This window comes from Macrobrachium rosenbergii, chromosome 12 (genome assembly GCF_040412425.1).
Source record: "Macrobrachium rosenbergii isolate ZJJX-2024 chromosome 12, ASM4041242v1, whole genome shotgun sequence".
Lineage (NCBI taxonomy): Eukaryota > Metazoa > Arthropoda > Malacostraca > Decapoda > Palaemonidae > Macrobrachium > Macrobrachium rosenbergii.
The window spans coordinates 29,714,751-29,726,573 of record NC_089752.1 but is presented as its reverse complement, the minus strand read 5'-3'; the positions used below and the strand labels follow the sequence as shown (position 1 = coordinate 29,726,573).

The 11,823-nt window shown below is 34.9% G+C and overlaps 1 protein-coding gene across 1 annotated transcript; it reads right to left on the bottom strand.

Annotated features, from left to right (window-relative positions):
* Positions 1–3,581: 3,581 nt before the first annotated feature.
* On the bottom strand, positions 3,582–4,985 carry LOC136843981 (uncharacterized). Its single transcript, XM_067112999.1, has one exon. It carries the CDS (start codon positions 4,983–4,985, stop codon positions 3,582–3,584), a length of 1,404 nt encoding a protein of 467 aa, XP_066969100.1.
* Positions 4,986–11,823: the final 6,838 nt, after the last annotated feature.

The following is an 11,823-nucleotide window of genomic DNA, read 5'->3' as shown; positions in this document are numbered from 1 at the left end:
ACAGAGAAAATATTATCACAAAATGATGCATGTATTCGTAGAATAGCATGGACGTAAAAAAGTTTTTTAAAAAATTCACCATAAATCGAAATATTGTGCTAGAGACTTCTTGTTTGTTGCAAAAGGAAGGTAAATGATTGAATATTGCTAGAATGTAAGAGTTTTAGCATACAATTGCATTTTTCCACCATTTCGATCGAGTCAAAGTTGACCGAAGGTTGAAATTTTGGCACTTATCGTGATTTATATGAAAATATTTCAAAACTGATAAAAGCTACAACCATGAGTAATTTTTTGTTGTATTCTACATGAAATTGCGCACATTTTCATATATAAAACTTTATATAACGGCTAATATAAAACGGTGCAAAAATTATGACAAAGTGACTAAAGAAATTCTGAGATTTTCAGCAGAGTTAGCGTGCGTGGAGGTAAGGAAGAAGTTTTTTCCAAAAATTCACCATAAATCGAAATATTGTGCTAGAGACTTCTCGTTTGTTGCAAAATGAAGGTAAATGATTGAATATTACTAGAATGTAAGAGTTCTAGCTTACAATTGCGTTTTTCGATCATTTCGGTCGGGTCAAAGTTGACCGAAGGTTGAAATTTTGGCACTTACCGTGATTTATATGAAAATATTTCAAAACTGATAAAAGCTACAACCATCATTATTTTTGTTGTATTCTACATGAAATTGGACACATTTTCATATATAAAACGTTATGTAACGGCTAATAGAAAACTGTGCAAAAATTACGACAGTGACTAAAGAATTTCTGAGATTGTAAGAGCCTGACGCTGTCTCTTCCAGACACGTGTGTTTGTCGTCCATCGAAGTGGCGAGACGTTTGGCATCTTCACAAACAGAAACATACACAGTTTGATACAGAAGATTCGTTGGAACATTATGAGTACATGATTAGAATGCTTGCATAGCAATGCAAGTAGTGGTGATTGTAATACATTAAGGGTTAGGGAGAAACAGACGGAAATATCGTATGGTTGAAATCACGTTCCTTTAGAGAAAGAAAACGAGATGCTCTTGTTGTCTTGTCCACTCCGATGGATGACGAACACACGAACACACACGTGTTTGGAAGAGACAGCGTCAGGCTCTTGCAAGATTTTCAGCAGAGTTAGCGCGGACGTAAGGAAAAAGTTTTTTCAAAAATTCACCATAAATCGAAATATTGTGCTAGAGACTTCTCGTTTGTTGCAAAATGAAGTTAAATGATTGAATATTACTAGAATGTAAGAGGTTTAACTTACAATTGCATTTTTCGACCATTTCGGTCGAGTCAAAGTTGACCAAAGGTTGAAATTTTGGCACTTATCGTGATTTATATGAAAATATGTCAAAATTGATAAAAGCTACAACCATGAGTTATTTTTTTGTTGTATTCTACATGAAATTGCGCACATTTTCATATATAAAACTTTATGTAACTACTAATAGAAAACAGTGCAAAAATTACGACAAAGTGACTAAAGAATTTCTGAGATTTTCAGCAGAGTTGGTGAGGACGTAAGGAAAAAGTTTTTTCAAAAATTCCTCATAAATCGAAATATTGTGCTAGAGACTTCTCGCTTGTTGCAAAATGAAGGTAAATGATTGAATATTACTAGAATGTAAGAGTTTTAGCTTTCAATTGCATTTTTCGACCATTTCGGTCGAGTCAAAGTCGACCGAAGGTTGAAATTTTGGCACTTATCGTGATTTATATGAAAATATATCAAAATTGATAAAAGCTACAACCATGAGTTATTTTTTGTTGTATTCTACATGAAATTGCGCACATTTTCACGTATAAAACTATGTAAAGGCTAAGAGAAAACGGTGCAAAAATTACGACAAAGTGACTAAAGAATTTCTGAGATTTTCAGCAGAGTTAGCTGATGCTTTCTTTTGGGATAATAAAGAAATTCGCGCATGCGCAGCTGGGTCACGCTTGTAAACAAAACTACAGCGTGATCCGTGAACTCCCAGCATCCCTCAAGGCGCGTGATTTAAAATTTTTCGCAAACGAGGCCTATAAATACAGGCAGTAACCGGTTAACGGCGGGCTATGTTAACATCGATTCGGTTTTATGGCGCTTGTCTAGCGACGAAAATCGGCAATTTTCGGCGCTGAAAATCGCTGATTTCCGCTTATCGGTGGCGATAATTGGGTATTGGCACCGATACATACCTAACAGAGGCGCCAATAACTGAAAATCGGCGCTGATGACCCCCAAAAATTGCCGAAAAAGCGCCAAAATCGCCAATTTTCAGTTAGCGGCGATTTTCGGTTATCATCACACCCTCAGAAACGGAACCCCGCCGATAACCGGGGACTACCTGTATTTTTCCGCGAATATTTAAAAAAACTTTTTGTAGTCAACGTATTTTACGTCCACTTGGTACCCGACAGACAATTTTTGTTGACGTAAAATAAGTCCAGTCAGCGTTTAAGGGTTAATTGCTGTAGCGATTGTGTTGACTCCAGACACTATAAGAGTTTTTGCCAAGGTTGATATTCTTAGTGATATGTTCAAATTATATTGAATTAATTGACTGGTTTACAGTATTTCTTGTTTTTGTGCAGTGGGTTGAATGCATTACAAATTTTGAAGCTGTATCCTTGAAATTGTTGAAGTTATGAATAAAAATTGATACTTAATATTAAAGATTTATAATGATTAAAGTACTGGACAGGTGAAAATCTCTGAGGAAGCCATTTCAAGGTATATCAACCAGAAATTTTGTTGTCAGTCTGTTCAGTGACTTACGGGTTATGCTTTGGAACTTTCCCTGTCAGTTGTACTGTGTTGCAAATTTCAAAAATTTTCTTGAAATTGATCAAAGTTGCTTAGTGATAAGATGTGGTGAGGCTAAAATAATTATGAGCAATAATGTACCATAATTCCACACCAAGTTTGTAGTCATAATCATCCTCAGTACTCTGTGCCTTCATAGAATTTTGGAATCTGAAATAGAAAAAGAGGTATTGAATGTCTCATCGTCATCACTATTTTTATGTAGGCTTTCCCCTTTGTGGGAGTTAGACTTGAAATGAGTTCTCTCCATTTCTGTTTTATGCATTTTTTGCCTGAATTTCTATCTGGTCTATGTCTTCATTTATGTCCTTTTTTTCTTGATTTCCTGGGCATTCCTACAGGTCTTCATCCTGTTGCTTCCTAACCTTTTGTGGCTAACTGTGTGCTATCTTTCCCATCACATGTCCAGAGCGGTTCTAGAAAAATTTGCCGTAGGAAATCTCGCCGCAGGAATTTTCGCCTCAGGAAATTTCGCCGAATAGGAAAAATCGCCACAAGACATTTTTGCCGTAAAACAATTATTTGTGATAAAAAGTGTGGTTTCTGAAGTACCTTTTTATCACTTTCAAACAACCAAGTTTGGCTTTCTAACTTTCTGATAAGTAAACAACCAATAAGGAAATCAAATAATTATTTTTTTTACTATGATCAAATGAAAATACGTAGACCATTTATAAAATACTTTATTATTTAAGAAAATATCCTTTAAAAAAGATTCTTTATTTAAGAACATACATAAAATAAAACAGAAAAAATGTAATAATTTAAAAAGTGTGCAGATTCCATGTAATACTACGTATATAGTCTCTTTTCTGCGCAGAATTGTACCCAATTACTTGTCGTTGGAGTCTTGTGTTGATATCACTATATACCTTTTTCGTTCCTTCTGCGTCTCCTCGATCTAAGTCACACTTTTTCTTTCTTGCTAAAATCTCTTCCTTTTTTAGATACGAAATAAGTTTCCAAAGGTTTGGATGCATATTTGTCATTGAGCTTTGCAGTGCATTATGGTAGCCTTCTATGCTGTTGTTCGTTCTGCTTCTATTAAGCTTAACTCGTTCGAAAATATTCCATAATGCAATAGGAAAAGTAGGCTCCACTCTTCGACGTCGCTCTCCTCTACCCCGTTCTCCTCCTATATAGTGCATTTCGAAATAAGATACTAATTCTTGGGGCAAATCATCATCATCTGATAACTCGATAAATCCGTCAATAACATCTTGCACAGGAAGAAAAGCTAATGCGGTCAAACATTTGATTTTGTTGTTGAATTCTGCGTCTGTTTGATAACGCGACTTTAAACCGAGATCCACAATGTGCCTATAAATATTCTTTACCATATGAAATAAACAACCTGTTAACTTTGTTGTTGAAAATACAGCAGAAAAGGCGTTAATACTAGCTTTTTCAAAATCGACCATCAAGGTTTCGGGTTGTAATGATGGGCGTAAGTCCTTCAAGGCACTGAAAAGTTTGCTGTAAGTTACTTGAGATTTGTCAGGTAGCAAGACAAAAATACGTGGTATACTAATATTCTTTATAACAATATGTAATGTGAACAATTGGTAATATATCTCTGGGCTGCATTTAAACGTGCCGTCACATGCCCAGTCCTTGTTTTTCTCAAGGTCATCTAGCCCAGCTTTTGTGCCAAAAACTAAAATTCTGTCTGAACAATCTTCCCCACTATCGTATAATAAAAACTGATCACCATTTTCAAGAAATCTATATTCTCCTGGTATAATATACCCACTTCTTCCGGTTGGGATCGGGGGAGCTTGATTTTCCTTTTGCCTCCAGCCTCTAATACTGCGCGACAAATGTGCTTTAGTGGGCAGCAACGCCAATGCATTTGAATCTAAACTAGATGCAATTTTGGCAATTAAGGACCGTGAAGAGGTTTGTGAATTGGTGGCTGCTGATTTCATTTTCTTTTTTGCTTCGTAAACTTTAGGCTTAGAAGGATGGGCAGGATGGCAATGCTCGTTGACTGTTTTGCATATAGATACACTATCATCTTCCAACTTGGTATGAACTCTTGCTTTACATCCCATAGAATCACACTTCCAATATGTTTTCTCACCGTATTTTCGATCAAATCGGTAAATATAGTTAAGATCGTCAACTAATTTCAGTCCTCCTCTACTGGTTTCCATTTGATAGACCATCGTCTTGGGTTGGCTGCCTACAAAAAACTGTAGTCGAATATATGAAGAACTTTTAAAGTAAAAAAAAATAATTACTTGGTTGTTTGAAAGCGATAAAATGGTACTTCAGAAACCACACTGTTTTTATCACAAATACATGTTTTACGGCAAAATTGCCTTGCCTCATGGGATTTTTCCTATTCGCGAAATTTCCTCATTCGTGAAATTTCCTGAGGCGAAAATTCCTGCGGCGAGATTTCCTACGGCAAATTTTCCTACGGCGAATTTTCCAGACACGGTCCAGAGCATCTCAGTGCTTGAAGTCTTGGTCTGTTTAACAGCTGCTGGACACCACATCTCTCCTGCTTCCTCATTTGTAACATAGTCTTCCTATTGCACTCTGCTTTTAAATCTAGCATTCTACAGCTATACCTTTTCAAAGTTGACTCCATTTTCTTTTTCAGTGCCCACGTTTTTGTAGCATAACTCGTAAGTAGGGTGGTGACTGTACTCACCGGCCGCATTATCTATCCAAAAGTTTTTTTTGTGGATGCCTTAAAGGGAGCGTTTGAAAAAATCATTTTTTATCAATAACTGATATTTTTGCGTGAATCAGTTTGAAATTTTGGGCAGTGGTTAATTTATGTATAGCGAAAAGGTCAGTATTCAAATTTTCATTCTCCCCCACTTGCTGGTACCCCATCCCCCAAAATTCTTAAAAAAAAAAAACTCAGCCATAACTATTGCAACCTAAGAGCTGAAATTTACGTGGTATACAGGTATTATAGATTAGAATAAAGTAATAGAGTGCTTTTTTCAATTTTTTTTTTCTTTTTTTTTTTTTACAAATATTTTTCGATTTTTGAAAAATCGTTGATCGATTTCGTGGAAAAATAAGTCCCAAAAATATTTTTGGGACAAAATAAAAAAAAACTTTTTATAGTTTTGTAGACAATTTATTTAGCTTTCATTTGCTTTTTGTTTCACTGAGATAGGTGAATTCATTACGTCTGAGTTTCCATTTGAAGGTCGATAACTTTAGTTATGAGATATCGGCCTCCAATACAGGCAGTCCCCAGTTTACGACGGGTCCGGCTTACGACGTTCTGAGGTTACGACACTTTTCAAATATATTCATCAGAAATTATTTCCCGGTTTACGACGCATGTTCCGGGGTTACGACGCGTTGTACGCCGATCCAATGGAAGAAATATGGCTCCAAAACAGCAGAGTAATCAAAATTTGGAGGTTTTTTGATGAAAAACTCAATAAAAATGCAGTTTACATCGTTTTCAGTATGGTGCTCAATTGACTTTTGGTAGGACCGGCCAAAATATATAAATTGAACAGAATATAGAATTTAGGCCAAAGCATTAAAAGTAAGGTTTTCTTAGGATTTTTTATGATTTTCGACGATTTTTTGGTTTATGACGATTTTCGGTTTTTGACGCGGTGTAAAAACGGAACCCCCGTCGTAAACTGGGGACTGCCTGTATTATGATGACATTTTTTGCTTGTCTGTCCATTTATTTGCCTGTTGTCTCACACTTTGAGGTTTTTATGACAAATTTGATATGTTATATTGGTGTTATCTGTGATTATTATTTTATGTATATTGAATTATATTTTTTATATTTAGGCCCCTGGTCCCCCTTTTTCCTCTCTCTTGGATGCCTCCCTCTTCATGACATCGTTTCTTCCTTTCTCTTATGGAACATAGATGTTGTTTAAATTTTCTTGGTCTCGGCATGGTTTCTTCTGAACAAAGAAGTATTGCAAAGCCAAGAGAAATACAAAAAATAGACTTGCAAAGTAATATAAGTGCGCTGAATGAAAAGTGTGTCAAAACATGGGCGAGGTTGGGCAACTCGACATCTTGCTTCATCGAGAGCTGAGCTGCCACTGATTGCCCAAGTGTGTACACTCCTTCACCCAACAGAGCCTCCACGCACTTACGTAGGATATAGTTGCCATATACTGCATTTAGATATTCTTCTTTGATAGCTAAATTGAAATTACTACCGATATACTGAAGTTATTGTTACATTATACGAAAAATGTAATTTTCTCAGTGATAGTAGGGTTACGGTTTTGGCTTATAACTCCAAAACTATTGCTAATTTTTTAATAAAATTTTCTGAGAATATAGTCAAGAGGTATAAGAGTGTATGTGAAATATCAGGAAAAATTTGGATTCTTTGAATTTTTCGTCAAACGCTCCCCTTAACATCATGAAGAACATGCCGTAGAGCATAAAACATAAAAGCCTATATTACAAAGTCTATACAGACATATCAAAATTTTACTTTTTTGTAGGATTTCCTGCAATATCTTGTAATAAACTAGTTTTCAGTACCAAGTACTGCATATTTTTTTTTTTTTTTACAGCAGAATTGTCTGAGTATGACCTGCAGTTATAATTATTTAAAACATGCCATCACATAAATTATTCAGTGACTAGAGGTGTTTTAGAAACCCTGCAAAATTGTCCTAAAAGCTAGTTTAGTAAATTCAGTTTTTATTCCACTAATTGTATGGAGCTGGTATAAATGTTGAAATGTGTTGGGTCCTTGCTCATGTAGGCATTTGAAGGAAATGAGGATGCTGACAAGGCAGCCAAAGCTGTAATTGCTCCGATTAAATCAAATTTACTTGTTCCTGCCAGCAGTTGTTATTACAGTATGTCTGAAACTGATCATCTTTAGCAAGTGGCAGGAACTGTGGAACAATGAATCTGACAATAATAAATTAAAAAAGATTAAATCAGTTGTTAAACTGTGGTGTTTTTCATTCCAAAAAAGTACATCACATTGAAGTAATGTTAACATGTCGCTGAATTGTTTACACTCAACTGACCCATGGGTATTTGATGAATAACCCATGTGACCCTGTCCCAGGCTGAAGAGAATGCAAACCATCGCTTTAAGCATATCTTTTAGTGATTGTCCAGCTGTCAACACATATGTCAAGTATTAGAAAGATATCTTTTGAAAGAAATTTTGTGTGAATCTTAAGCATTTTCAGTTTATCCAGTCATTAAATTTTTAAGGTGTTGCAATACAATGTATTAAGTCCTTTAGGACAGCCCTATGATAGTCAGGAATGTTAATGGTTTGGTTATTTATAATTAATAATAATAATAGTACATGTACTAGTGTTATTCACAATAAAGCACGAGTGCTTATACAACCATTTGGAAAAGAGGTGACGTGTTTATCAATAACAATTTTCACTGTAACTATAGATGAAGTTGTTTTAGCAAATGAGACACACTGCTATCAGAGCAGGAATAATTTTTTGCTCTTGTCCATCTTTTAGTAACGGAACTTTTAAAATGTTTGGGCTAATGAAAACTGTGTAAGTATAATGTACACCATAATATTTACCAAAATATTTTTCTGTAATCATTTTATAAAAATCCCTCAAGTGAAAGGTTCAGTTCTTATTTCTGTACTATCAAGGGCAGTATTTTATTTTGAGTGTAGCATGCATGATTTCTTATAGAAATATAACCCAGCTAAGGTAATTGCAACAAGTGCAAGCCTTCGTCAGTGAATCCCAGTAGTAATAGTAACTTTAACATGAATGCAAGGCTGTTTCTCTCACCAGAAAATATTAAGCTGGTTCCTGAGCTGTTCAATGTTAACTTTAATGAATGCTGAAATGTTTACTTCTTTCATCAAGTGTAGTGGCAATGGAAATTGTTTTCTTTGTCAACTCTCAGTTTAGTGCAAAGGCTAGAAAAATCTCAAACACAAGTTGTAACATACTCTTACAGCTTCTACCCAATAGCCAGCTTGTCAGAACAGGTAAGAACTTAACTTGAAATTACTCTCATTTTCTCATGAAATCAATGATAACAAAGTTTTCTTTGGCCATTTTTTTTATTGAAATGTTGTTTGTACTTTTATTTATATATTGTAATGATACGGAAGTGTATTTGGAAACATTCATGAGTATTTGGAGTACTGTATTTAGATATTTTGAGTTTGACATTGGAAAAATTTTTGTATTCACATCTGATTGTTATACTGGTATGTCCTTAATTTTTTTTTATAAACCAGAGAACCACATTCAAGCTGTTTTTCAGTTTATGTTGCATTTCAGTCAGTAGGCTACCATTTAGCCTAGAGATGTTTGAATCGTAACCAAGATTCTTTAAGTATGGTAAAAATTTAAATGTTCGTCCAACCCCAAAGGGGAAAGCTGATGTAAAGACATTTATGATGACGGTCAAATTATATTCATTGCCTCAACTTTTTGTCTTTTCTGGTCAGGAGGCTAATTTCATAAGCTTTTGTGATTTACACAAAACTAGCAGTTTCTGATATGCTTATTCAGTTTATGCTATAATTATTTAATACTGTTATTGTCACAGTGTATAGTGAATTTTTGAAAATCATATTTTCAAGAATAGCAGTAAGAATGTATCTCAGCATTTATAACTTTAAGTTTCAAATTAACGTTGCAGACTGTTAGACCTTTATACTGTTATATATATGTTGATGTATAAGCTCATAAGGAGGTTTTGTGTATATATGTAAAACCACCTGCGGAGTTCCCAATAGTGGAGTGATAATGGCAGAATACTTTTAATTATGACTTGCTTTAAACTTGCCAAACTGGCATAACATAAAGACAAAAAACATTACTTAGGCACAGATAGGATTGTATTTGGACTAATTACATCAGTTTTTGGTCTTGCCTAGTTTGCTGTAATTCATTTGATTACAATAGTAGGTATGTTTGATTAATATTTAGGTTTCTAAACATGGTTATTGAATACATTTATTGCATATGCTTGTATATTTACCATATACTAATTCAGAATACAGTATTTTAAAAGCATAACACTTATTATTAAATGTAGCACTGATTTTTATTAGTCATTCAAAGATAGGTTCAGCTTGATGGTTAGTGATTACAAATTAAAAATGTGATAGAATTAAAAACATCGTGATTGCAGCTTATATAAAATGATATGCAAGGGTTTTATGGAGTTCTCCATCATCGTCAGTGACACTGAAAATTGCAAATGTACAAGATCATTCCTTGGTTTAGGATGCTTATTTTCAAGATTCATATTCAGTTATATACTCCAAAATATAGTGTTCTGCAAAGGTCATTGTTGACTTCCTGAGACTAAGATTGACCACCTTCATTACAAGTGAAAGTCATTCCCATTTGTGCCAAAAGAGATTTAACTTAGGTCATAGGTTCTTATAGTAAGCTTAGTTGGAAAAAGTAATTTACAGGGAGATCCCAAGAGTGGTTGTATGTAACTAGGACTTTACATTATACACTCATATTTATATACAGGTTATATTTATCTTTCTTTGTTATTTCTATTTTATAGCTTTTTCTTACTGGACTACTTTTCCTATTAAGGTCTGTTGGTTTGTAGCTTTTGGCCTTTCTAACTAGGGTTATGCCTTGACAAATACAGTTATAATAATGAAGTATTTATATATGAAATAAATCCCCTTTGCTCTTTATAGCACATTAACCCCCATTATTCACAAGTGTAGCAAATGTTACCAGCATATTTTCGTATCCTTTTTGAGATTTTGGGGGGATCAAGAACTTGTCTGTGGTGTATCACTCATTCATTCTGCATTACGACTTATAGGAATAATTTCCTCGTAGCCTTACATTAAAGTTAGAGGAGAAGAGAAATTATTTTTCAAAATTTTCAAAAACTGGAACAGGTATGAATTACCATGGAAAATTATGGTAAAATTTATTTTCCAGTTACTGTATATAGTGTATAGTGCATCAGATAAAATAATTTTTTCACTAAAATACTTCAGTTAATAATACAAGCATGGAATTTTGGTACATATCTTCTCCATAGGCCACTTTTTGAAAATTACTGGGTGTCCATTCAAAATTCCAAAATGGCTGCCTTTTTCAAGATGGCCACTAGTCAAGGTTGTAACATGGGACTCATGAGCCTCTGGTCATGCTTTTATGCATTTGTTTTGTTTATACACATTTTAGGTCGAGTCACGAAGCAAAAGTAAAATGTATTTCTGTTAAAGATTTCTTGTAGCATATATAAAGAAAAATGGCATCCAATATGGCAGCCAAAAACATTAAATAATCGTGTCTCAGGATTCAGTAGGCATGGAAAAATGTCTTCCTGTTCAATATAATAGTTTGCAAGTCTATATATAATTTAGATGGTGATTTTATCTTTAGTTTTAGTTTAAAAAGAGTGAATGTCAGTGCACAACCAGGCCACATTGGTGACTTCACTGCTGTGTAACTCAGCATGGGGTTCAGTGTCAGCTAGTCTTGCTTTACTTACTCTTTACCCAGCTTTGTTTTAGTGTAGTTTAGTGTCCCAAATGCTGTTTAATAGCCCCACATCAGTTAGCTGATAGAAAGTATATATATAGTTGGTAGATCTAAGCAGACAGCCACGCCTGAATTGACAGGAGGTGCCAGCCCGGGAGAGCCGAGCCAAGGGTACGTGGGGCTCTACATGGCTTTTTCATGTACTTACCTGGATGGTGGACAGATCACATGGGACTTAAATGGTACTGGATGAATGATTGGGCTTGGTGTAGGTGACCGAACGTAGTTGTATCCCATACATCAAAGGTGGTAAAAAGGATAGTCCCTTGGCCTTAGTCAAGAGCTCATAATGGCAAGTGTAAATCTAGTCGCAGGCAAACAGAAGACTGACTGGAGCAAATGTTGTTTTTGCCAGAGACTAGAAAAATGAAGGTCTAACTTCGCCCTCGGCCTCTGTACATCATAATCCTGAACATGATGGGTATGTAATGATTTCAAGCTATGTGCCATTGTTCCAGGAGGTTGGTGAAATGCCGCTTAACTTTGACCCAGCAATGCT

Coding starts and splice junctions, on each gene's coding strand:
- LOC136843981 (XM_067112999.1), bottom strand. CDS start 4,985: ATGGTCTATCAAATGGAAACCAGTAGAGGAGGACTGAAATTAGTTGAC.